Source organism: Cervus canadensis, chromosome 9, assembly GCF_019320065.1.
Source record: "Cervus canadensis isolate Bull #8, Minnesota chromosome 9, ASM1932006v1, whole genome shotgun sequence".
Classification (NCBI taxonomy): Eukaryota; Metazoa; Chordata; class Mammalia; order Artiodactyla; family Cervidae; genus Cervus; species Cervus canadensis.
The window spans coordinates 2,969,595-2,995,301 of NC_057394.1; the positions used below are offsets into that span (position 1 = coordinate 2,969,595).

General features: G+C 47.0%; 1 protein-coding gene across 3 annotated transcripts in view; it reads right to left on the reverse strand.

The window, feature by feature from the left end:
- Positions 1-25,707, reverse strand: part of MYO16 (myosin XVI) — a 501,160-nt gene that overhangs the window by 86,874 nt on the left and 388,579 nt on the right. For all 3 annotated transcript variants that reach the window (XM_043477832.1, XM_043477831.1, XM_043477833.1), the window contains one exon: positions 9,287-9,389. In XM_043477832.1, coding sequence (XP_043333767.1) covers positions 9,287-9,389 — 103 coding nt within the window. The remainder of the gene's footprint in view (positions 1-9,286; positions 9,390-25,707) is intronic.

Here is a 25,707-nt window from a genome sequence, read left to right on the forward strand (position 1 = left end):
AAGGGCCGCAAACTCCCCATAACAGCTGAGGGGCTGTGTACCCCCTGCACCAGCCCTAGTGCCTCATCCATTATCCTTCCTGGGGAGGGAAGAGCAGAGACTGAGAAGCACCGCCTCGCAGAGGGGCCGCTCTCTGCCTCGCAGCGGGGGCTCAGGGCTCTTCTCGGGGGCTCGGGGCTCTTCTCCATGACTCGGGGCTCTTCTCTGGGGTGCCCCCCCAGGGGGGGTGGGCAGCACGCCCGACCCCACGCACTACTTCCAGTCCAGCCCATGCCTCTCCAGCCCTCGGGGTCTCAGCCTGGACTCGGTGGCTGTGGGTGTGCCCTTCAGGGTCCCTGCCCACCTGACCCCGGGACCCCAAGACCCCCTAGCACATTGTCCACCTCGGTTCTCCCCCAGGGAGGGCTTCAGTTCAGTTCAGCTCAGTCGCTCAACTGTGTCTGACTCTTTGTGACCCCATGAATCACAGCACGCCAGGCCTCCCTGTCCATCACCAACTCCTGGAGTTTACTCAAACTCATGCCCATTGAGTCAGTGATGCCATCCAACCATCTCATCCTCTGTCGTCCCCTTCTCCTCCTGCCTTCAATCTTTCCCAGCATCAGGGTCTTTTCCAATCAGCTCTTCACATCAGGTGGCCAGAGTATTGGAGTTTCAGCTTCAGCATCAATCCTTCCAATGAACACCCAGGACTGATCTCCTTTAGGATGGACTGGTTGGATCTCCTTGCAGTCCAAGGGACTCTCAAGAGTTTTCTCCAACACCACAGTTCAAAAGCATCAATTCTTCAGCGCTCCACTTTCTTTACAGTCCAACTCTCACATCCATACATGACCACTGGAAAAACCAAAAGCCTTGACTAGATGGACCTTTGTTGGCAAAGGAATGTCTCTGCTTTTTAATATGCTGTCTAGGTTGGTCATAACTTTCCTTCCAAGGAGTAAGCGTCTTTTAATTTCATGGCTGCAGTCACCATCTGCAGTGATTTTGGAGCCCAGAAAAATAAAGTCAGCCACTGTTTCCACTGTTTCCCCATCTATTTGCCATGAAGTGATGGGACCGGATATCATGATCTTAGTTTTCTGAATGTTGAGCTTTAAGCCAACTTTTTCACTCTCCTCTTTCACTTTCATCAAGAGGCTCTTTAGTTCTTCTTCACTTTTTGCCATAAAGGTGGTATCATCTGCATATCTGAGGTTATGATACTTCTCCCAGCACTCTTGATTCCAGCTTGTGCTTCTTCCAGCCCAGCGTTTCTCATGATGTACTCTGCATATAAGTTAAATAAGCAGGGTGACAATATACAGCCTTGACGTACTCCTTTTCCTATTCGGAAGCAGTCTGTTGTTCCATGTCCAGTTCTAACTGTTGCTTCCTGACCTGCATATAGGTTTCTCAAGAGGCGGGTCAGGTGGTCTGGTATTCCCATCTCTTTCAGAATTCCCCACAGGTTACTGTGATCCACACGGTCGAAGGCTTTATGGGTTTTCTGCCCATGGTCCACTTCCTCTAGTTCTTTATGGGTTTTCTGCCCGCGGTCCACTTCCTCTAGTTCTTTATCGGTTTTCTGCCCGTGGTCCACTTCCTGTAGCTCTTCATGGGTTTTCTGCCCGCGGTCCACTTCCTGTAGCTCTTTATGGGTTTCCTGCCCGCGGTCCACTTCCGCATTCCCCCGTGAGGGGAACAGGCCGTTCCTCTCCAACATGGCGGCACCCCTGCCTGTGTGACCGCAGGACACACACGAAATGGGGTTCACCAAAGCCCTGCTGACAGAGGAGAGGGGACTGATTCCTCAGACGTGAAAAACCGGGTTCGCAGGAGGCATAGACCGCCGTCCCTTAGCGCTGACTGAGTGCCAGACGCTACGCTGAGCTTTCTGCTTAACAAGGCTGAGAGGGAAAACGCAGAATCGCTTTAAAAGAGACAAGCACCTGGAGCAGCAAGACTCCACTGCGCATGCTTCCGTCTTCAAAAGGTGCTTGGGGTGAGGAGGAGAGTCCTTCATTCAGCCATTCAACACACACAAGCCGAGTGTCTGTTCTGACCAGATCTCTGGGGTTATCATTGTGAAACACACACAGGCACACACGTGTGTGTGTAAATATATAAGAAAAAAAGAGACGTACCATCTGTCCTCAGTATAAAGGGAGGCACACTGTCCAAAAATCAAACATCTATAATGTTATTTTTAAAGACTGAGTGAATACACACCAAGCATCCGGGGTAATTATCTCTAGGTAGTTCAGTTAGTGATGGGTGTGATCTATATTTTCTTCAATTTTCTCTATTTTTCAAATTTCTTACAAAGATCGAACCCTTTGTAACAAAATCACCATCACATATGTGTGTATATGTATGTGTTTAGAACCTGAGAAAAATGGAAATAAATATATGTGCACATATACAGTAATTCCCAGTCATAATGCACACACTACTAAGAGATACTCTTAGATACCAATTTTTTATTATGCTCAACAGTAATAATGCCAGAGAAAGAGGAGGAACATGAGAGAAAGAGTGGTTTTATAGGCTATTTTCTAGCTTGTACTTGTGGTTGATTTACAAAGTGCTCCTCCAGTAATAAAACAAAGGCTATAAACCATTAATTTATTGTACTAATAAGAGCCAAGGGCCCTAATACGATTGTCTCATCTTTGAAGATGTAAAGAAAGTGGAGCAGGTTTAAAACTTGAACAGTTTCTTGCTCTTACTTTTATTATCTTTTCTCTACTGGACTATTTTAGATTAATGAAATAATAAATCCTTCATCCAACTGATTTTATTTAATGTCATGGTAAAATGTTAATCTTGCAATTCTCAGCACTGTCAGAGTGAATCCTTGTGAGGCCATATATTTCAGAAAGACATGCAGTGGAATCTAGGCCATGCCTTACATGAGAGGAAGTGGAGGATGAAACCTGCCTCAGAGGAAGATGACGAAGAAAACAACGACCGTGATGGCTCTGGCAGTGAGTAAGCACAGACAGGGAAAGGAAACTTCACTGAATCTGGGGTTTGCTTTCTGTCAGTTCTTTTGGAGTCTCTCCCTTTTCTCTTTCTTGAAGTGAAGTGAGGTGAAGTGAAGTCGCTCAGTTGTGTTCGACTCTTTGCGACCCCGTGGACTGTAGCCTACCAGGCTCCTCCGTCCATGGGATTCTCCAGGCAAGAATACTGGAGTGGGTTAAAAAATCTACATTTAAAAAATCTTTTATTGGAGTTCAGGTGCTTTAAAATGTCATGTCAGCATCTGCTTACAGCAGTGTGACTCCACTGTGCATATACGTATATCCCCTCTTTTCGTGGATTTTCTCCCCATTTAGGTCGCCACGGAGCACCGCATAGAGTTCCCTGTGGTACACAGTAGGTTCTCATCAGTTATCTGTTTTTGTGGTATACAGTAGGTTCTCATCAGTTATCTGTTGTATACACTGCTATTGTCTAGCCCCTCAGTCGTGTCTGACTGTGTGACCCCATGGACTCTAGCCCGCCAGGCTCCTCTGTCCATGGGATTCTCTGGGCAAGAATACTGGAGTGGGTTGCCATGCCCGCCTCCAGGGGGTCTTCCCAACCCAGGGATTGAACCCGGGTCTCCTGCATTGCAGGTGGATTCTTTACTTGAGCAAGTCATCGGGAGCCCTCTTGTGTCTGACTCCCCATCCTCACGGTGTCAGAGAATGCAGGAAGTCTCCCTGAGGCTATCATCTCAGCTTCTCCTTCCAAAAGTCCTGCGACAGGCGTCGCATGGAATGCCTTTCCTCGTCCACGAGGGTCCCCTCACCCCAGAGTCCTAGCACTCTCTGGAACGACAGTAAAAGCCATCCCTGTAGAAGCCTTGCTAAGCGGGGGGCTGCCCTGAACAGAGAGATCTGTTTCTCTCTTCATCACCCTCCAGATGGCTTTAAAATGAATATAGCATTCAAAGAACTACACAGAAGACAGCATCCCCTACCCAGTTGATTCATATAAAATGTGTGAAAATCAGATGATACCATTTCTTTTTCCACTTAGAATTAGTTTCAGAACTTTCCCCCTCTATGGAAGTGACATAGCATGGCTAATACAGGCCCGCCCATCGCTGCTATATGGCATGAGAATCAGGCAGAGAGGGTTTGATAAATGAACATCGACTGGACGGATTATTTTTAAAGGTACCTTTTAAAGTGGGACCGAATTAAACATGTATATATTTAAATAAATGAAATACTGAGTGATTTGAAAAATACCAAATAGCAGAAAGTTAATAACGAGTGGGTTCGTTTAACTTATTTTCAAAACTGTTTGATTTTTTTTTCCTCCACAAAAGAAGTAATCTGTAGACTTTTTGTTTCATAAAGAAAAATACCTCTGGTGAGACCCAAAACTGTCCTGGAAGTCAGTCCTGTAGCGTCTACTCGAATCATTTCAGGACACTTCTATTGCTTTCTGAGCAACGTACTTAAATTCTGCTTTGAATTAAGGATAAAGCTCATCCAGCATGTTTTTAAAATTTGTCATTTCATGCACATGAACAAGAAACCGCCAAGCACTGATGCCTTTCTAGCCTCATAGTTTTCCTTCACGTCTCATCGAGTTAAAACCACCTTCTGTTAAAGCAGTAATGTTGATAACATAAAGGAAGCAATGGCAGGACTGAGTCTGCCCAAACTGGTGACTTGTGGTCACTTGTGGTGACCAGCTCAAATCCTGTGACGATTCCTTGGGAAAGTATGGGCCGGAGGCATGAACTATCCAACAGGTTAACTGCTCTTTTAGAAACAAAAGTGCTTTAGGAAAAGCACTGTCCATGTGACTCACAATTTTTTCATACATGCTTAAAATAATTGGCTCCATGCAATATTCCACTTAAACTGTATTTAGGTAGTAATTATAAACTCTAAAAATCATCTCTAATTACAGAAGTAATCCACGAATTCATTTCACCTTCTAAATAGAGACACGCTAAAATTCCATTTGACTCTCATCTCAAAACCATCCTTCAGATGTTAGTGCTCTTAGGTTTTGTGAATTGTTCCAGACTTTAAAGATTTGTACAAGTCTGTGTATCTATGTGAGTGCTTAGTCTCTAAGTCATGTCTACCTCTTTGCAACTCTGGACTGCAGCCCACCAGGCTCCTCTGTCCAGGGATTCTCCAGACTAGAATACTGGAGTGAGTTGCCACGCCCTCCTCCAGGGGATCTTCCCAGCCCAGGGATCGAACCCGAGTCTCTTACGTCTCCTGCACTGGCAGGCGGTTCTTTACCACCAGTGCTACTTGAGAAGCCCACGTCTGCATAGATAAGAGTCGTTTGGTTTCTTATTGACAAAGACTCATTGACCGGCTGGGCAAGTCTGCCCCGAGCACCTGCCTGTGAGACGGCCTTGCTGGAGACGCAGCAGTCCGGAGGGCGGACACGGCCTCCTCAAGGCGCTCACTCGCTGCCGGGGGACAGACAGGCATCGGCTCGGTAGGAGACGGTCTGGGTGACCTCAGGGGCGAGGACAAGAACGGAGGATGGGAGGCGGGGACAAGGCCCGGCCACCCGCCTGCTGGGGGCGCCGCCACTTGGTTCGGCAGGACGGGTCTCCGCCTGCCTCTGCCCACGGGGTCAGGGCGAGGCGAGCACGCCTGGGGTGGCACCTGGACCGTGGATGCTGGCCAGCCCTGGGGCATCCCTGGGTGCCTGGAGCAGCCAGGTGCCCGCTCTCAGACTAGAAGGGACATTGAACACTGGACTGAACCAAACATCTCCTCCCTTGAGCCCAGTTTCTCTCTTCTCCCTTTTCTCCTTCTCCTCCCTTTCCTTAAGTCAGGACCCAGCCTCCCAAAGCCCTGGCCGTGGAAGGGTCAGGGGGCTGATGCTCACTTAGGAAAGATTCCAATCAGAACTGGCAGCAACAGCAAGCAGCCAGCTTGTTTTATCTCCATCTACCGGGTGCATGAGAAACAGACAAAGACACTAACCGCAGGAAGCAATCTGCGAGGCTCATCAAGGAACCTCCCAGCGCCTCTGATCAAAGCCCCGGTCTGGAAGCATAACCTGTGCCTTTCAAGTTCTGTCGTCCAAGTAAAGGGGCCTTCAGTGGCTGCATTAAAAGATACAGATCGGAGCGAGTGCAGTGGAAGGAACCCGCCACAGAAGAGCGGGGGCTGGTCCCGGCGAAGGGCCTTCCGGCCGAGACCAAATATTCACCCCACCTTGCATTTTGACCAGGAATCCGAGCTCTAAGGCGATTTCCTCCTGTCTGCAATGAGGGTATTCCTGTTCGCTGCCTCCTCTCTTTCTTCTGGGTTAACTCAGATAAAACAAAGCTAAGGAAATAAATAAATAACACCCTCAGAGCTGTTGTAACAGACTTCCAGGATGAGAGGAATCATTACTGATGAGATTTCAGAAATTCCAAGGCCTCGCGTACTGACTCCAAACCCACGGCTACATGAACAGTAAACAGCACACGCAGATCACTAAACAAACGCTGAAGGGAAGACGACTCTCTCTCCTCGTACGCAACAGAAGACCCCAGTGTTCAGTACTGCGTACGGAATCGCTCTAATGTGCAAAAGAACAGGAGCGATGGAGCTAGAGCCCCTGAGCTGATGCTGTGCAGGTTTCCTGCACGGGTTGTGATGGATGCTGGGGAGAGAGGAAGTGATCTCATAGGATCCTCAAGACCCATGAGAGCCATGATAAAAGATCCGCTTTTCAGTTCAGAGAATAGAATTTCTAGCTAACACTCCGTGCAGATTCCCGCAGCCAAGGATGACTCCAATTTCTTCCTGTTCGAGCGTCGCTTCTAAGCGCCACGGAGGAGACTAGCCATCAGTTTCACGCTAACCATTCGGAGCCAGAGGATGCATAAGGGCTGCTTCCTGGAAACATGCTGGCCTCTTAGCAATCTGAGGACCATGGTGTCTGAACGAAACCACCCATTAGGACCTGCTGCTGCTTCAAACATTTTCTATTTAATCCTCGTCCTTGTTAACCTCTCACAAGAGAGGGGTAACAACTCTGCCTGTAACTTTCAGCACATTTCAAACAAATGCTTTACTTCTGAAACTGAGGGGTCTGGCTTTCTAGGTAAGAAGTAAGATTAAAAAAAAAAAAAAGTTGTTTGCCTTCTGACTAGTACAAGAGTGAAATAGGAATAAGCTTTATTTCTCTAGAGTCAATAATTTGTCTTATAGCATAAAGAATATGAAAGGTTACATCTTAGAGAAGCTGAAGAAAGCCACCTTTCCTAACTATTCAAGAAGGAACGCATAAACAAATACGATCTGCAAATGAATACATTTCTTCTTTTCTTTGGCCTCCTTTAGGGAGATTTAAAAAAGCCAAGGAAAACAAATTAGTGTAATGAAACGGGAACTTGTCCCCGTGTTTTATTTTGATGTACTTTTTCAAAGGCCCAGTGTGCGTGAGGTTCAGTGTCACGCCATACCCAGCGGCAAAGTCGTCCTAGCAGACGGAGGAGGGCCAGCTGCCTGGCTGCCCTGGTTTGTCCCCTGGGCCCCCTCCCTCCTCGTGTGACCCCAGACTCCAATCAGGTGTCTTGGAGGACCTAAAGGCTGGTCAGGTGCTGTGGTTCCTGCCAGTCCCTCTCTCAGTGGAAGAATCTTCCCAGATCCCTCAACAACTCAACATTCTTTCTCAACATTAATAAAAGTACATCATCCTCATCTGTGTTTGTTAAAGAGCAAAATGCAACAGGAAAATCTCTGTGTTCCGTATTCACTTCTGTTCAGTTGTTATTCAGTTGCTCAGTTGTGTCTGACTCTTTGCAACCCCATGGACTGCAGCACGCCAGGCCTCCCTGTCCATCACCAACTCCCGGAGTTTGCTCAAACTCATGTCTGTTGAGTTGGTGATGCCATCCACCCATCTCGTCCTCTGTTGCCCCCTTCTCCTTCTGCCCTCCATCTTTCCCCAGACATTGGCTTGAAGTTCTGAGAGTGAGTCAGCTGAAATGACTTCACTACCTCCAGCTTGTGGAATGATTCTGCACGCGAGCCCCACGTCTGATGCCACTGACTTCTGCGTGGTTCGCTGACTTCACTCTCTGTTAGCAATTCCTCCTTCCTCCTCCTTTTTTTATCCTGTCTTTTGGCACGGATGTGCATCTGTGCCTACTACAGGCTGTGTGCGCGTCCTCCTTCAGACCGCTATTTAAAGTTCAACTCCGTTATTAGTTAAAAAAGAGAAAGAACAGGGTAAAGGATAATGAAGAAAGAGCCTGGGTGGCACTGACAATTAAATCGTTACTCATCCATGCTAAAATGCTAGGTTCTTGGTTCTTCATCATGGACAGGTGAGGATGCTGGTGTCAATCCAGGGCTCAACACCTTCCTTACCCACCCTGTCTTCCCCTTTCAGACATACCAGCAAGTCTGCACCTTCTCTTCATGTCATTTCTGCGCTAAAGCACCCTTTTATGGCCTCATCAACTGTCATACATTTTCCCTGGGAGACACTCTATCTCCCTATTGTTTTTAAAAGATGAGACTTACCTCTGCTTTCCCGTAATTGTTATGTTTTGCCGAAACTATTGGCTACCAAACTCTTTGCCTCTTGTGCAGGTTCAGATGTTTTATAGCTAGAAACTTGCAGGGATTCCTGGTGTCATGGACCCTGATTCCCATGATTACTCAGTTCTGTTGCTCAGTTCTTTTACGTTTCACATTCCTCTTCCTAGCACCAGTCATGGAGGCCTTCTGAGTTGCTTCAGGGATTAAACAAAATCCAGACTGCGCCCTCGGGTTTCTGAAGAGCACGTCCCTGCTCCTTCCTCCTCTGGAAGCACGGCTATCATGCCAGGGAACCCTGGGCTCTGTCAACCACCCCTGTTTTGGTTCCTCTGACTTCTCCCCTTTAGACACTCCAGAAGGCTCTGCTGCCTATGCTGGGGTCTGAGATGCAGGAACACGCGATCCTGAACTCCTCCTGAGTCATAAGCAGAGGCTCCGGGCTTCCTTTGTCCTGTGTTTGCTGATGAAACTGGTGAAACAGGGCTGCTGTGTGTTCAGGGACTACGCTTGGCATCTCTCTTTGCCAAACACATCACGGCACTTTGGTTTTGCTGGTGAGTCTCGGGCAGTGGCAACCCACTCCAATGTTCTCGCCTGGAGAATCCCATGGACAGAGGAGCCTGATGGGCTACAGTCCATGGGGTCGGACACAACTGAAACGATGGAGTGCGCGCGCGCGCACACACACGCACGCACACGCACGCACGCACAGGCGGCTCCCGTGATGACTCAGCTCACCTACCGGCAACCCTGACCTGCTCCGGCAGGAGCCTGGGGTCACCCACCTGCCACCCGGGGAACCGGCAGTGCTGCAGGGCCAGCCGGCACCTCTCCTGGGCCGGCAGTGTCCTCTCGTTGCCGGGGAGGGTCTCGGCCAAGGGCTTGTACCTGCAAGAAGCAGCGGGGACAGGAAAGCCGTGAGTGAACAGGTCAAGCAAACGATTTTTTTCAGCAGCGTTGCCTTTGTTACCCAGTTTTTAAAATCTTCCCTCTTTCTTACTTTGTCCTCTGGGCCCTGAACCCTCCCTGCGTCGTGAATTTCACCCTGGATCACTTGGAACAGCCCTTGTCCTTTACAAGGATGTGATTTTAAAAGGAACCAAATCTACTCCTCAGTCCTCTAATGTACCTTTAATATTATCAGGAGAGATGCAAACCATTTATCAAAAGGGCGTTCGGAGACAAAGAATATGAATTTATTAGTTCTCATGTAGATTTTTTGAATACTCTTAAAATACACCATTTAGAATATTCCAGCATTCTTTATCGATGTTTGAGAGTATCTAGATGTAGTTAGAATCTATAATAAAGGAAGACCAAAGCGCCCAGAAGTCTTATTTAAGTGAGAGGTAGAGAAGTGCTCTCCCCATAGAGTAGAGACTGAGTGCTTTAAATCTTCTAGAAGGACCCTTTATTTTTGGAAAGTTCTTCCAAATAATTAAATTTCACTCTCTGGCTGAAATTCATGACTATATAAAGTTTTCCTCTGGGTTTCTAAAAAAAAAATGTCTTTTAAGATTATATGACCCATTTAAGAAAAAAAAAAAGATGCAAAATTTTCCTTTGTCCTTATAGCATTTAACCTGACATGCAAGCAACACAGCATTAGGAGGAGGAGGAGGGGAGGGGAGGAAGATGAGGGGAGGATGAGAACAGGAGGAAAGAGAGAAACGACGGGGCTGTATCTGGTGTGCTTATAATCCTCACATTGGGCCACCCCAGGAACTTACTGCTGATCGTTAAATCACTGAAGTTCTCTGTTAGTTTCTGTGGAACCTCTTAGCTTTTCATCTAAAGTTTGTTGCAGCAAATCTGGCATCTTCTACAAGAGATGTTCTGCTTCCCAAGGGAAGCAGTGAATCCCCTGCACTCCTGGCTGCCCACCACCTGCCTCCACCTTCCCCACCCAAGCAATGACAGGGTGGACGTGTCCCGCCAGCAGTCACGTGGGCATGTTCGGTCACCCAATCGAGTCTGATGCTTTGCGGCCCCATGGACTGTAGCCTGCCAGGCTCCTCTGTCCATGTGATTCTCGAGGCAAGGATCCTGGAGTAGGCTGTATGCCCTCCTCCAGGGGGTCTTCCTGCCCCAGGGGTTGAACCCATGTATCCCATGTCTCCTGCACTGGCAGGCGGGTTCCTTACCCCCAGAGCCACCTGGGAAGCCCCACTGGCAGCCGCACCACATCTTTATTTCTGCAAGTATAGAAGAGAAACTAGGTGTCCATCGTGTGGGGTCGGGGGTTGGGGGCAGTGCAGAGGAACTATGGATCTGGGGCACAGCATAAACCCTCAGAAAATGCATCTGTGTGACCTTTTCAACAGCAGACTTTCATTTCCTCTCTAAAATCCTTCTAGTGCTGTCCCCCACAACTCACATTTTATCTGCCCTGGATTGAGCATCGTCATCGTCCTGCTAGCCATGAGTCAGGCAAAATAAATACGGCAGCATCAGCAACATCCCTTCCCTCTCAAACCGAGATTTTCGCTCATGTATTAACTCAGGGTACAGAAGGGAGTAAAAATAGCAGTGGAGACTGAACATGCATTTGGAGTGCCAGAGGCGAGGGTCTGAAACCTCTCGCTCATCGTTTTGATCACATCAAATGGTCTAAGATGATCTGTGGATAATATTCAATGATTATTTTTCCTTTTTTTTTTTTTGATATGATAGGCAAGAACATGCTTTCCTACCCAGTAGGCACTGGAGTTGGTATCTGCTGGGGTTTTTTTGTTTTAAATTGGTCTTATTGTGGTTGCTGCAGAACAGAAGAGGGTCTTTCCAGGGTGGCACAGGGCAGAGGAAGCGGGGATAACGGAGGTTGTGTGTGGGGGCTTGGGAGCCAGGAGGAAACTGCAGGGGGTGGTGGAGGGGACCACCTGAAGGCGATGGGCGTTCCCCAGAGATGCTGGCACATGACCTGAGGGCATCAGCGGGCACAAAGGGATTGTGTGTTACCACGTTTGAGGGGTTCAGAGGTGATGACTAACATAATTGTATAATGTGTCTGAACAGGAAACAAACTGGACTGGGGACCTAAACCCAGAGTCAGGTTTCAGCTTTGCAGCAAATTTGCTGTGAGGTCCTTGGCAAGACACTGAGCAGGAATTCTCCCCTCTCTCGGTACTGCACCTGCGTGCTTCTCAGGATGTGACACAAATTCTATGTTGTGCTATAAAGGTGAATTTAATTTTTATCTGTCCTCAAAGTGTGTGATCTTCCCCAGGGCACTGGGTCATCTCTGCACATGGCATGCTGTCTACAGAATTGCCTATGTGTGGAGAAAGTAACTAGTGGGTTGGCCAGAAAGTTCTTTGAGGTCTTCCCATGAGGTCACATGGAAAAATCCAAAGGAACTTTGTGAGCAACCCAATCAAGGATGGGAGGCCAAGAAACTGGGCTGGAGGAATGGAGGATGGGGATGGACATTTCTCGAGCACCAAACAAGTGCCAGGAATTTTCACCTACTGCTTCCCATGCTCCTTGAAGGTGCAGCACGTCTGGGTGACTACCCTCTTTCGACAGGGAGAAGCTGATGGTCACGGAAATGAAGTCCCTTGCCCAAGCTCACATGGATGATGTTGAATTGTGTTCCCGCCCCGGACCGAATAGATACGTGCGCTTCCCTGACGGCTCAGTAGGTAAAGAGTCCACCTGCAATTCAGGAGATGCAGGAGACACGGGTTCAGTTCCTGGGTCAGGAAGATTCCCCTGGAGAAGGAAATGACAACCCATTCCAGCATTCTTGCTGGGAAATCCCATGGACAGAGGAGCTTGGCGGGCTGGGCGCAAAGAGTCAGAGACCACGGACGACTAAGCAGAGCACAACGGATACATGGATGTGAGCTGACTTGGAAACGGGCCTGAAGGATGCGATGCAGTTAAGATGACGCCAGCAGGGAGGGCCCAAATCCCACAGGACTGGTGTCCTGGGAAGAGGCAGAAATGCTGTGTGAAGACAGAGCCACAGGGCGGACAGCACTTGGAGAGGGAGGCGGGAGTGGGGTGATGTAGCTGAAAGGACTGGGGGCCACCCCCAAAGCTAGAGAGAGGCAAGGAAGGGTCTCAGAGGGCCAGGGCCCTGCTGGCGTCTCCGGAACTGTGAGAGAGTCTGCTTCTGTAGTTCAAAGGCCCCCCGAGAGACCTGATGCAGTGTGAAAGGGGCTGGGCTGGGACTGCACTGGGGCGGCCTGACTCCAGAAGCGGTGTCTCCACCAGCGCCGGCCGACTGAGGTGCAGAGGAAGCCTCCCCGGCCCCAGAAGTTTCCAGAGTAAAAGCGACGAGACTGCGTACAAACGTCTGAAACGGCAAACCCACGGGGGCCACCATCGGACAGGACTCTCGGAGACCGGACTCCTTGGTTCTCTGACCTCTGGGTGACTGAGCCTTCCTCTGACATTAAACTAAGCTCATAATGAAATACAGACTCATTCAAACACTCAGGAAAATCAGCGCATTTCCACCACTTAGCCGGTTACACAATGAAATGAAATCACTCACATTATCTCTTTATTCTTTTATAATTGTCTCATTCTGGAACTCTGCTAATTATCACGGAGAATGGAATTGACATAATTCAAGTATCTGAATACAGTATTAACAAGTCAGAACAAAAGTCTTAACACACGGTGCCTTTCTCTTCTCGTTTTATATAGTTCTTTTGACACTTAAAGTGGTATAATTCTGACATTTCAACCGAAAAGACAAAAGCGTCATCTTAGACAGGGTGAGGTACTCTATTTTAATGTAATTAAAAACATCTTGTCTCTGGAATCTGAGTGTCACCTCTAGATGGAGTCACCGGCCCACCCCTGCACTGAAGCTTGTCCTCCTGGAGACTTCCATCCCAGACCGAATGGTAATGACCACTGCAGAGCCGCACACGGTCCTGAGCACGGGGTGGGGGTCTGCAGAAGGGGCTTCTCCTCTCTGTTCCCACACATCCCTGGCCTCTGTGGTCCAGGAGGTGGTCACCTCCATCCACCCAGGCTGACACCTGCCCTGGGCCCCAGAGAGACCAGCCAACAGTAAGAAGTCAATGTTCACTCTTCCAGCTGACCCCCTCCTGTCTCAGCCCCATCTGGGATGAGAGATGTGACTGGTATCTGGTTCCATGTCCAGAATCACGTCCTCTGTTTCATTCATTCGGGCTCATTCAGTCAACCAACCAAAACTGACTCAGCACCAAACAGATCCCGGGAACGCAGCAGGAAACAAAACAGGCAAGTGTGTTAGTCGCTCAGCCGTGCGCGACTCTTTGCCACCCCATGGACTCTAGCCCGCCAGGCTCCTCTGTCCATAGATTTCCCTAGGCAAGAGTACTGGCAGAGTGGGTTGCCATTTCCTTCTCCAGGGGATCTTCCCGACCCAGGGATCGAACCCGGGTCTCCTGCATTGCAGGTGGACTCTGCCATCTGAGAGCACACAACAGATTCCAGGAACACAGCTGGAAACAAAATGGACAAAAGCCCTTCTCTTCCATGATGGAGACAGAGAATAGAAATGTAAATGAGGAAGGAGGTCAGATCCAAGAGAGATGGAGCAGGGGAGGTTTCAGGGTGAGCAGATTCCAGCTCATCAGGAAGGGGCACGGCCCTCTCTGGAACAGGATCCATACTGGGGGTGTGGGGTCCAGCCGCCTGGGGCGGGTTGTGGGCGCATGCTCAGAGAACCAAGGCGGGGCGGAGCGGCTGGAGCAGGTGGGAGGGTAGATGGAGGGAATGGACCCACAGAGGTAACCACACCGGGGGACGAGGATCCCCATGGGTGACTTGAAGGGCTTCATCTGGGACTCGGAGAGTCCTAGGGAGCAAGGCTTTGGGCAGATAAGCCACATCAGTGGACGCCTGAAGAATCATTGAAGCTGCAAGGCAGAGAGCAGGCAGAGGGAATGAGCAGAGGGCTGGGGAGAGCCTCCCAGGATGCCGCTCTTCCAAATGGTCGGAACTGATAAACTCGGTCCATATTTGAGGCAGATCCAATAGGCTCTGCCACACACTGATGTGGATGGGGAGGAAAGAGAGGATGACCCCAAGTATCTTGACCGAGGAGGCTGAGGATGAAGCTGACATTGACTGAGATGGAGAAGTCTGGGAAGATACCTTATTTTCCTGGACGAACTCTCCATAAACAGAAGGAAACAGTCGTGCAACTCAGGAGACCCAGAAGAGGAGTGGAGGCGAAACTCCCAAAGGAGGTGTGGACCAGATGTCACCGACTCCCCCGAACCAGACTTGGCGCCTCCCTGGTTCTCCCTTCCTCCGCTGGGGTCAGCTTCTTTTCTGTCGGGACCGTCTGCCTGGCTGAACAGGACAGTACTGACCACATGGGAAACTGGGTCTGTTTCTTTTATGATGCAGAATAATCAGGGTCTCTTGGGTTGAAAGCTAAAACTGTGTTAGACACTCCATCTGCTTCATGTCTATTGTGAAATGTGTCTCTGATGACTTTCAACTTCCCCTTCTTGCTGGTCTACAAGCTAAATTTCCAGCAAGTTCCAGCACAGTTCAGTCAGTCAGTTCAGTCGCTCAGTCGTATCCGACTCTTTGCGACCCCTTGGACGGCAGCATGCCAGGCTTCCCTGTCCATCACCAACTCCCGGAGCTTACTCAAACTCATGTCCTATCACAGTTACTGCATGATTTTACGGCGCACATATTCATCATTAGGTGCTCTTTCTACATCAAGGATTCATGAAAACTCTCCTCGGCGCACTCTCAGAATCCTGAAGATGATGACGGAATAGTAACAGATGTGACCACCACTTACCAAAGTATACGTGAAAGAACCACATGACTGGTTCTTTCCTTCTGGGGTCTCTATATTCTAAGAGGGGTCGGTTGAAGTGGCAGTAACAGAGAAGAAGCTAACAATTAAGAAATGCAAAGTAGAATCTAAGGGAAGTGATGAAATAAATATTCCTCTTTTCAAAATGGGTTGTTCCTTCGAGTTTTAAGAACAATTTTGAGATTCTATCCCTCATGGTCCTAGAAACAAAAAAAGAGCTCATTCAGTAACTGCAGGCATCTGGTTAAACATTGTAATGACTCTTCGTTGACTTTCATGAAACTGTAGAATCACTGCCTTAGAAAAATACAAAGGATATATATTAAGCTAATGCTTAAAAAAAACCTCAGATGCAATCTCCTGAAATCATTTGTTGAATGTTCATTTCCTCTCTTTCTCAAAGAAAATTCTTTCATGGAAGTTTCAATCTCAAAACCCCTTAAAATTTAATTCTATTCAGCAAATATTCTCTGAGCACCTATTACGAGCTGCATACTCTGCCAAGGAATGCATTGGTCACCGAGTGAAGTCACTCAGTCATGTCCGGCTCTTTGCAACCCCATGGACTGCAGCCCGCCAGGCTCCTCTGTCCCTGGGATTCTCCAGGCAAGAATACTGGAGTGGGTTGCCATTTCCTTCTCCAGGGGATCTTCCAAACTCAGGGATCGAACTCAGGTCTCCCGCATTACAGGTGGATTCTTTACCAGGGAAGCCTAAGATGTGTTCTAATTACTGCGTATGCTCAAAGATGAAACATGCCTCTCTTCTGGCTAAAATGATATCTCCAGAAAGATGGGATATTCTTATTTCAAGACCTGGTGATGATAGTTCTCTTATTAGGGACTCATTTTACTTACTTCACTCAGAACAATGAAAGGATGTTGAGGATTCCTGGTCACCTCATTCTCCCAGAGAAAGGCCTGGATAATCCACAGGAAGGAGAAGATGTTGGAGGGAGCTCTCCCTCAGGGGAAAGACGGAAGAAGACATCAGGTGAAGGTGAGTGTTTTGCTTTTCAGAGGCAAGGAAGAATGGCCAGACCTTAAGGCAGCGCTGGTAGAAATCTACAGATTCTACCTTCTCCCCATGCTTATTTTTGGGTATTTCTGCTTTTCTCCAGGTTACATCGTCCATTAATGTTTAGCTTCAGAACAATGAGGATGCGGTTTCTTCTCTAACCATTCATTCCCTTGTTAATTTTCACACAGGGCCCTGCATGGATTCTCTACCTGGCGTCCAGCACAAACGTAGCCGTCTGGCCGGGGGAAACCAGGATGCACTTCGCCCCTTCTACACACGTGCCTGGACTGCCGTTCTGCTCCTGGCACCCCTGCTCTCACGGTAAACACAGCGCAGGTGCGGAAGGGTGATTTTCTAGCTATTTGGGGCTAATTCCCAGCATCCAGGAGGCTGAGTGGTGGGTTGAGGGTAACAGCTGCCTAGCAACGGGGCTGACATACCTCAGGAAAATAGTGAGAAGTACGAAGATGAGGGAGCACAAGTGGGCTTGAGAGAGAAATAAAATCTATCTCAGCATGGAGGCTGCGGGGAGGGTGAGAAGGAGAGATGAGACACACGGAGAGGATGTGCACAAGTGCTTTCCAGCTGAAGAGGATCACTTGTTCTTCCTTTTAAAGAAAATGACGCGGAAGCAAAGAGAGAAAGCTGTCCAAAAAATCCTCTGGTTCACACAAAAATCCGTGTTCGCTGTGGCTGTTCCTCTTTCTCTTCTGTGACAGTTAAGGTTTAGAAGTCCCCTTCCCAGGCTGGAGGTCGGTATGAGTGCTATCCCCCTGCGGGGCCGCCCGTGCGTTGGGTGGGCTCCGCCTTTTGCCATCCGCCAGGCCCACCGTGGCCCCCGCTTACCCTGCAGAACCAGGCCTGAGATGCTTATCGGGTCACGCGGAGCCTTTGCCACGGGCACCGGTCCCCCTTCTGTCAGCTCCCACGATGCTCTGCATTGAGCCGACTGAACCATTTCTGCCCCCTCATTTCTCTGCCTCTGCTTTGCCCGGTGGCTGGACCTCCTCAGCCTGAAAGTTTCCAGTGGGCTCCCCTCCCTCCCCTCCTCGGCCTCCACTCAGCTTGAGAGGATAAAGGTAACCACCGCACAGATGCGTGGATGAGGAGCAGCAGCAACAGGAAATGGTAAGAGGCAGACTCCATGCTGCTGCCTTCAACACCGAACCTTCCAAATCAAGGCTACTTTCTCCTCTCTGTCCCCTTTTTTCCCTCTCATTATGCTGGGGGTACTGCTCTTGTGGCTACTGTTTTAAGAACATTATTAGGCTATTATTTTAATGTCATCACAGACATATTTACTAGGCATTGATCTGTTACAATTCTCAAACACAGCATTCAAAAATTCAAACTCAGGGCCTGGCTTCTGCATCATGGCTGGCGGAGATCCAGACACACGAGAAAGGAGATCACACGGATCGGGGAGGGGGGTTCTGGGCCCGACCCACTGGGCCAGCTGAGAGCCTGGGCAAAGCTCTGTTCCCCTTTGGGTGTGAGTTCTACCGAAGGTGTGCTGTGTTCCTTGGCTGAGATCACTAAGGTGTCCACTGGCTGCAGCCTCTGAGCAGCCGGCGGGGCGAAGGCAGCAGGTACCACGGACCATGACGGAAGATGCAAGTCCACTGACACCCTGGCCACTCCCTTGCAAGCATCTCCCCCTTCATCCTGTGGCCATGCAGCCTGCCCGGAGATGCTGCTTCAATCCTGCGGTGTCCATTCGTGCACTACATGTAATTAAGCCAGAGGTTCTCATCCCGGACAATATGGGGGCTGAATAATAAAAAGGAATGCGAAATTCTACCTTGGCTCCTGGGACTAACCCAGTATACCAATCTGCAGATAAAAAATGAATTCAGAGCATCTGCCTAGAATTTACATGATAATGCTCTCAAGTTCTCTGACTTTAAGCCGGCCCCACCATCTCATCTGAACTGTACAAGAGAACAATATGCTGGTTTTTCAGTAAGAGGATGGATGTGGAACACTCGGAAGTGTCCTGGTGTGAAATACACACAGGGTTCCGTTTCCTGAACAGCCTGTGCCTCGGGGCATCTTTCCTTTGGTCAGGTTTGTATTTGGGTCCAACGCAGCCTGAGGGTATTCTCTCTTTACGTAGAGAATACCCACCCGTGCACACACCGCACTGCAGGGTCATCTACTGTGGGGACATTCAAAGCTGGGCCCTCTCGGGAGACTGGATCCATGATGGAGCTGAAATAACTGTTGATGCCAAGGACCCCCACCCTGCTGTTCTCTGATCTTGTCCCACGTGGCCAGGCCGGTGCTGAGCACTGTCAGTGGATGGGGAGGCTGCCGGGCTCCATCCTCCCCCCTCATCCATGCTCTGCAGAAAGCACTGGCTGAGCCCGTAGCCTGTATTTATCAGGTACTAGAACAGCTTGTCTCCCTAAACTGAAAAGAACAGCTGTTCATTTGCTGCTTAAGCTGAAATGAGAGTCCTCTCTAAGCTTTGTGGCTTAAGTAAAATTACCTCGTCCCTAAATCAATTTATTCCCTAATCAAATACCCACTGGGGTCAGTCTGACCTCTTATGTTTGAGTAGGAACAGGAAACCAAGGGAGGTTTACTTGTTGGAGATATTTGTTGCTTTTGTTGTTGCTTCTCTGAACAGTAGAGAGTTGTTTCTCTCCCTACTAAACAGAGAAGGCACTTCTTGAAAATGGCTAAAGCATCTTATGGAGATGGGTGGCGAATGCCAGTTATTTTATGATTTCAATATGTTTATGTCGAGTTCGTATACTAAATTGAGTTACTTACAGCCATAGGAACCTGCTGCTCTGAATATCATTGTTATTACAACTGGTTAGCAGATCATGAAGAGGAATGAACCTACTCTGATCTCTGAAGGAACAGCCTGGCATCGAAACAAGCGCTCACAATTTCCACAGCGATGAAACTCTCTTCTGAGTGTCTACTGTAGACTGTGTGACTAGAGCTGAAGGAAGGCTTGGCGTTTGGTATCTGGACCCAATTATGTTTGTTAAGTTAGGAGAATATTAATTATCTAAAAAATGCTTTATTGAAGTGTGTGCATATTTAATGCATTCACTGGGTGAGTTTGGAAATAACTGTACCTCTGTGAAATGACTGCAGCCATGAAATTAAAAGACACTTGCTCCTTAGAAGAAAAGTTATGACAAACCTAGACACTGTATTTAAAAGCAAAGACATTTTTTTGCCAACCAAGGTCCATACAGTCAAGCTATGGTTTTTCCAGTAGTCATGTATGGAAGTGAGAGTTGGACCATAAAGAAGGCTGAGTGCCTAAGAACTGATGCTTTCGAATTGTGGTACTGGAGAAGACTTTTGAGAGTCCCTTGGACTGCAAGGAGATCAAATTAGTCCATCCTAAAGGAAATCAACTCACTAGAAGAACTGATGCTGAAGCTGAAGCTCCAATACTTTGGCCACCTGATGTGAAGAGCCGACTCATTGGAAAAGACCCTGATTCTGGGAAAGATTGAAGGCAAAAGGAGAAGGGGACAACAGAGGATGAGATGGCTGGATGGCATCATTGATTCAAGGGGCATGAGTTTGAGCAAACTCTGGGAGCTGATGAAGGACAAGGGAAGCCTGATCTGCTGCAGTCCATGGGGTCACAAAGAGTAGGACATGACCTAGTGACTGAACAACCGTGAAACCAACGCCACTATGAATGCCATCAACACAACTATCACCTCCAAAAGTTTCCTTCTGACTTCTAAAATTTCATTTATTTACTTACTTGTGATATGAACACTTACATGAGATTTACTGTCTTGGCACATTTTTAGGATAACAAGAGAGCACTGATAACTATAAGAGCAATGCTGCACATGGAACTCCGGGACTTATAAATCTTGCAGAACTAAAACTTTGTCCCCCTTGACCATCACCTCCCTGTTTTCCCCTCCCTCCACACTTTGGCAACCACCATCCCACTTCCTGTTTCTATGATTTTTGACTATTTCAGAGCCACATATAAGTGAGATCATACCGCCTCTGTCTTTCTGGGTCTGGTTTATTTCACTCAGCATCATGTCCCCCAGGTTCATCTATGTGATCACCAAAGCAGTTCACCAAGCAGAACTTCCTTTATTTTTAAGGCTTACATACAATGGAATATACATATTGTATGTAAGTACCATCCCAAAAGTATTAATTTTGAAACAGTCATATAATCAGACTAAGTGACTGAACAACAAATTCTTAACCTTTCCAAAGAGGAAATAGAGATGGACAACAAGAACATAAAAAGATGTTCAACATCACTAAATATCAGGGAAAAGTAAATCAAAACAACGAGATATCACCTCACAGTGGTCAGAATGGCTGTTACCAAAAAGTCTACAAATAACACATGTTGGTGAGGACGTGGAGAAGAGGGAACCCCTATACACTGTTGGTGGGAACGTATTGATTGGGGTGGCCCATGTGGAAAACAGTACCGGAGTCTCTCAGAAAGCTAAAAATAGAACTACCAGATGACTCAGCAATCCCACTCTTGGGTATATATCTCCCCAAAAACCACAAAACCAAAAATTTGAAAAGATACAGCACTATTAACAATTGCTTCCTGAAGGCACAGGAACAACCTAAGTGTCCATGAACAGATGCACACAGAAAGAAGATGTGGTACATACACACAATGGAATATTATTTAGTCATGAAAAAGAATGAAGCTTTGCAGAAGCATGGATGGACTTGGAGGGCACTGTGCTGAGTAAAATACATCAGGTGGAGAAAGATAAATGCTGTGTGACACTGCTGATGCATGGAATCTAAAAATTACAACAAACTAGTGACTGTAACATAAAAGAGGCAAATTCATAGATGCAGGGAACAAAGTTTTACCCGTGGGGGGAGGGGCAGTAAAGGGGTGAGGGGAGGGGAGGTACATACTACTGGGTGAAAGACAGGCTCAAGGAGATACTGATGTATTGTGCAACACAGGGAATATAGCAGGTATTTTGTAATAACTGTAAATGGAAGGTAGCCTTCAAAAATTACATGAAAAGAAAAAAGAGAACCTAAAAAAAAAGACAAAATTGACATTTGCATTGTGGTGAGTCATGAAAAATTAGCAAGTAGTAAATTCTAATGTTAGTTAACTGAGTTGTCGTCTTGAGCCAAGAAATGCAAGTAATGAACATTTTTAAGAACATAGGATCAAAGTGCTACATTTAACATCTAATTTCTTTCCTCTTCAATGGTGAAGTCAAAGACACTCTGTTGTGTCTGACTCCTGGTGACCCCAAAGACTGAATTCTCCAGGCCAGAATACTGGAGAGGGTAGCTGTTCCCTTCTCCAGGGCATCCACCTAACCCAGGGATTGAACCCAGGTCTCCCGCATTGCAGGTGGATTCTTTACCAGCTGAGCCACCAAGGAAGCCCAAGAATACTGGAGTGGGTGGCCTAATCCTTCTCCAGGGAATGTTCCTGACCCAGGAATCGAACTGGGGTCTCCCACATTGCAGGCAGATTCTTTACCAGCCGCGCTATGAAGGTAGCCTCCTCTTCAGTGAGACACTTGAAATACAGATATGCCACTCTTGAAGGCTATAACAGGGATACTTTGATAGTGAAGAGTAACTAGCACTTTTGAATTAGAACCCAGCACACCCATAGCTTGAGGGAAATAAGATGTGCATGTAACTGTCGCATTGAATCTTGATTACTTATTATTACTATTTAAAAACATCGACTGAGTAAATCCAATTGGTATAAGATGCATGCTGTTTGAGATATCGTCAGTATTTAAGCATGTTTTGAATTAAGACAGGTTTTGGTGTCATGACGGGAAAGGCGATGCCCCTGGAATCTGGTGGTGGTTTCCAGGGATTCTGCTAACTAGCCTACAGTGTGTGGGTCAGCTCACCATGACAAACAATGATCTCACCCCAAAGCAAATATTTTAGGCTCAACCTTCCCTTTGTAGGTGGCACTAGTGGTAAAGACCCCGCCTGCCAATACAGGAGACGCGAGAGATGAGGGTTAGATCCCTGGGTCAGGAAGATCCCTTGGAGAAGGAAATGGCAACCCACCCCAGTATCCTAGCCCAGGAAACCCCACGGACGGCGCAGGCTTGTGGGCTATAGTCCCTGGCGTCTCGAAGAGTCAGGCACGACTGAGCACATGCGCACACACGCATACTGCCTTTGTAACGTGGGAGGAGCCACAAGCAGCACGTGAGCAAACAGCGCGCTGTGCGCCGATGACGCTTTCCCTGATGACCGGTGTGGTTACCAACCGGTGTGGCCCGTGGGTTGTAGTTCGCGGACTCCTGATGCAGCGTGAAGGGGAATAAAACCACATCATCAAACGGTTTTAAACATTTAATGCTTACTAGCTACAGGGTAGCTAAGGGTACCCAAGGTCCAGCGTGGCCGAGTTTTGTGCCTAAAGCACAGCTCTTCCTTCCTCTGGGCTCTCGTTCTGTCTGATGTACTCGGGCTCCTGCAACGAGAACATCCTCCCAGGACGCCTTCTGATGCTCTTCACCACCTCCCTTTATTCAAATCAGATCCTCAGGTCTTGCTCTAAGTCTGGGGTTGCCTCCATGACCTCATGCAAGGAGCTCATTCGTCACCATCACTCAGGAGTCCTCTCAGAATTCTGTCCAGTGGGGTCACGGGCTTCACGTCTAGGCTCTGACAACAACCCTGGTACCAACTCAACCTGGGAGACATGTCAGACGTGGGCAAGACTGACTCATCTCTGTATCCTTAGCATGTAGCACAGCCTCAGGTCGTTTGAAGGAACTCAATATTAACTCTGATGAATAACTTTTATAGAGATGTCTTTGAGCACCCAAGCTTGTAGATCTTTAGAGAATTCTTGGGTAAGATTTAGGGGAAGAAATAAAAGAACTTTCAGAGGGAGATAAAGGACAGGCATCATGTAATGTTGCACTTTGTTAGGTTGCATGTGTGATTGCCACTTAATATTAAATACCTCAATGAATGATCCATCTGCAGTTTCCTAAGAAGACTTTTTTTAATGAAATGAATGAATGATGTGAAAATCCTGAGGCAATAATATAAATATAAATGATATATACACAATATAGTAATATATTTATGTATTTTTATACACACACACATATATATATATACACATTTTCAAAGCCTGTGTTAACTAGGCTTTTTGTTTCTTAGAAACAGATCAGTTGTTTCTAGTATTATATACATATTGTATATTTTACTGTATATGTTATATATATTAGTCAGTTTAGTTCAGTCACTCAGTCATGTCTGACTCTTTGTGACCCCATGGACTGCAGCACACCAGGCTTCCCTGTCCTTCACCACCTCCTGGATCTTACTCAAACTCATGTCCATTGAGTCGGTGATGCCATCCAACCATCTCATCCTCTGTCGTCCCTTCTCCTGCCTTCGATCTTTCCCGGCATCAGAGTCTTTGCCAATCAGTCAGTTCTTTGCATCAAGTGGCCAAAGTATTGGAGCTTCAGCGTCAGTCCTTCAAATGAATATTCAGGACTGATTTCCTTTAGGATGGACTAGTTTGATCTCCTTGAAGTCCAAAGGACTCAAGAGTTTTCTCCAACACCATCGTTCAAAAGCATCAATTCTTCAGTGCTCAGCTTTATGGTCTGACTCTCACATCTATAAATGACTACTGGAAATACCACAGCTTTGACTAGATGGACCTTTGTTGGCAAAGTAATGTCTCTGCTTTTTTACATATGCTGTCTACATTGGTCATGCTTTTCTTCAAAGGAGCAAGCGTCTTTTAATTTCATGGCTGCAGTCACCATCTGCAGTGATTTTGGAGCCCAAGAAAATGAAGTCTGTCACTGTTTCCATTGTTTCCTCATCTATTCACCATGAAGTGATGGGACTGGATGTCACGATCTTAGTTTTTTGAATGTTGAATTTTAAGCCAGTTTTTTCACTCTTCTCTTTCACTTTCATCAAGAAGCTCTTTAGTTCCTCTTTGCTTTCTGCCATAAGGGTGGTGTCATCTGCATATCTGAGGTTATTGATATTTTTCCTGGCAATCTTGATTCCAGCTTGTGCTTCATCCAGCCTAGCGTTTCTCATGATGTACCCTGCATATAAGTTAAATAAGCAGGGTGACAATATATAGCTTTGACATACTCCTTTCCCAATTTGGAAACAGTCCATTGTTCCATGTCTTGTTCTAATTGTTGCTTCTTGACCTGCATACAGATTTCTCAGGAGGCAGGTAAGGTGGTCTGGAATTTCCATCACTTAAGAATTTTCCAGTCTGTTGTGACCCACACAGTTAAACGCTTTGGTGTAGTCAATGAAGCAGAAGTAGACATTTTTCTGGAATTCTCTTGCTTTTTCTATGATCCAACAGATGTTGGCAATTTGATCTCTGGTTCCTCTGCCTCTTCTAAATCCAGCTTGAACATCTGCAAGTTCTTGGTTCATGTACTGCTGAAGCCTGGCTTGGAGAATTTTGAGCATTACTTTGCCAGTGTGTGAGATGAGTGCAATTGTTTAGTGGTTTGAACATTCTTTGGCATTGCCTTTCTTTGCGATTCCCTGACCACTGAAATGGAAGGCAACAGTACACAGCAAAGGCCAGAGGTATTTGCTTAAACCTTAACTTTTTGAGCCTTATTCTTGACCTGATAAGTCACTGATAAATGGCCATAGCAATATTTGTGTGCAATGGTTGCAAAGATTTCTGAGATAACATTTGAGAAATGTAAGTGAAAGTTACTTTTAAAAAAGCATATCTCCCTATCCTTGTTACTTATTAATTTTTGAAATGCTTTAAGGATCTTTTCATGTCTCAGAGTTTCCCTGGGTTAAATTGCTAGTAGATCATCCATTAGAGAATGAGAAATTTCCTGTGAACTCATAAAATTCTACTGTGGGCAAAGCAGGTGAAACTTTTCTCTTGAGTCAAAGGTTTTTTTTTTTTGGGGGGGGGGGCATGGGATGGGGGGCAGAACACTCATAAGTCTATTTAGGACTCTACACATAAATATGCATTTCTGGCCATTTTGGTCATAGAAGCTTCCAACCCATGAATTGCCTAAGAAAAAAGTCATCAGCTTCCTGGACAATTTCTAACGTGCTTAATTTTAGCTTAATTAAAATCCCATGCACATTCAAACAAATATAGTATTCGCCTCCACTTCCTATCCAAACTCTTGTCTAGCATCATTTTATAAAATACCAGCTGCTCTATGCTAATTTTTATTCAGAGATACAAGTATGTTTAGGAAAAACTGGTATACATAATTTGAAGATCAAAAGAGAAAACCGTACCATTATCCAGACTATCAAGAACTACCTTTAAAATACACAAGCCTTCAAATAATAGCGTTCATTTTGGGAAGTTTTCTGTTGAAAGAACAGATTACAGGTACTCACAAGCTAGCCCAGAGACAATTTAAT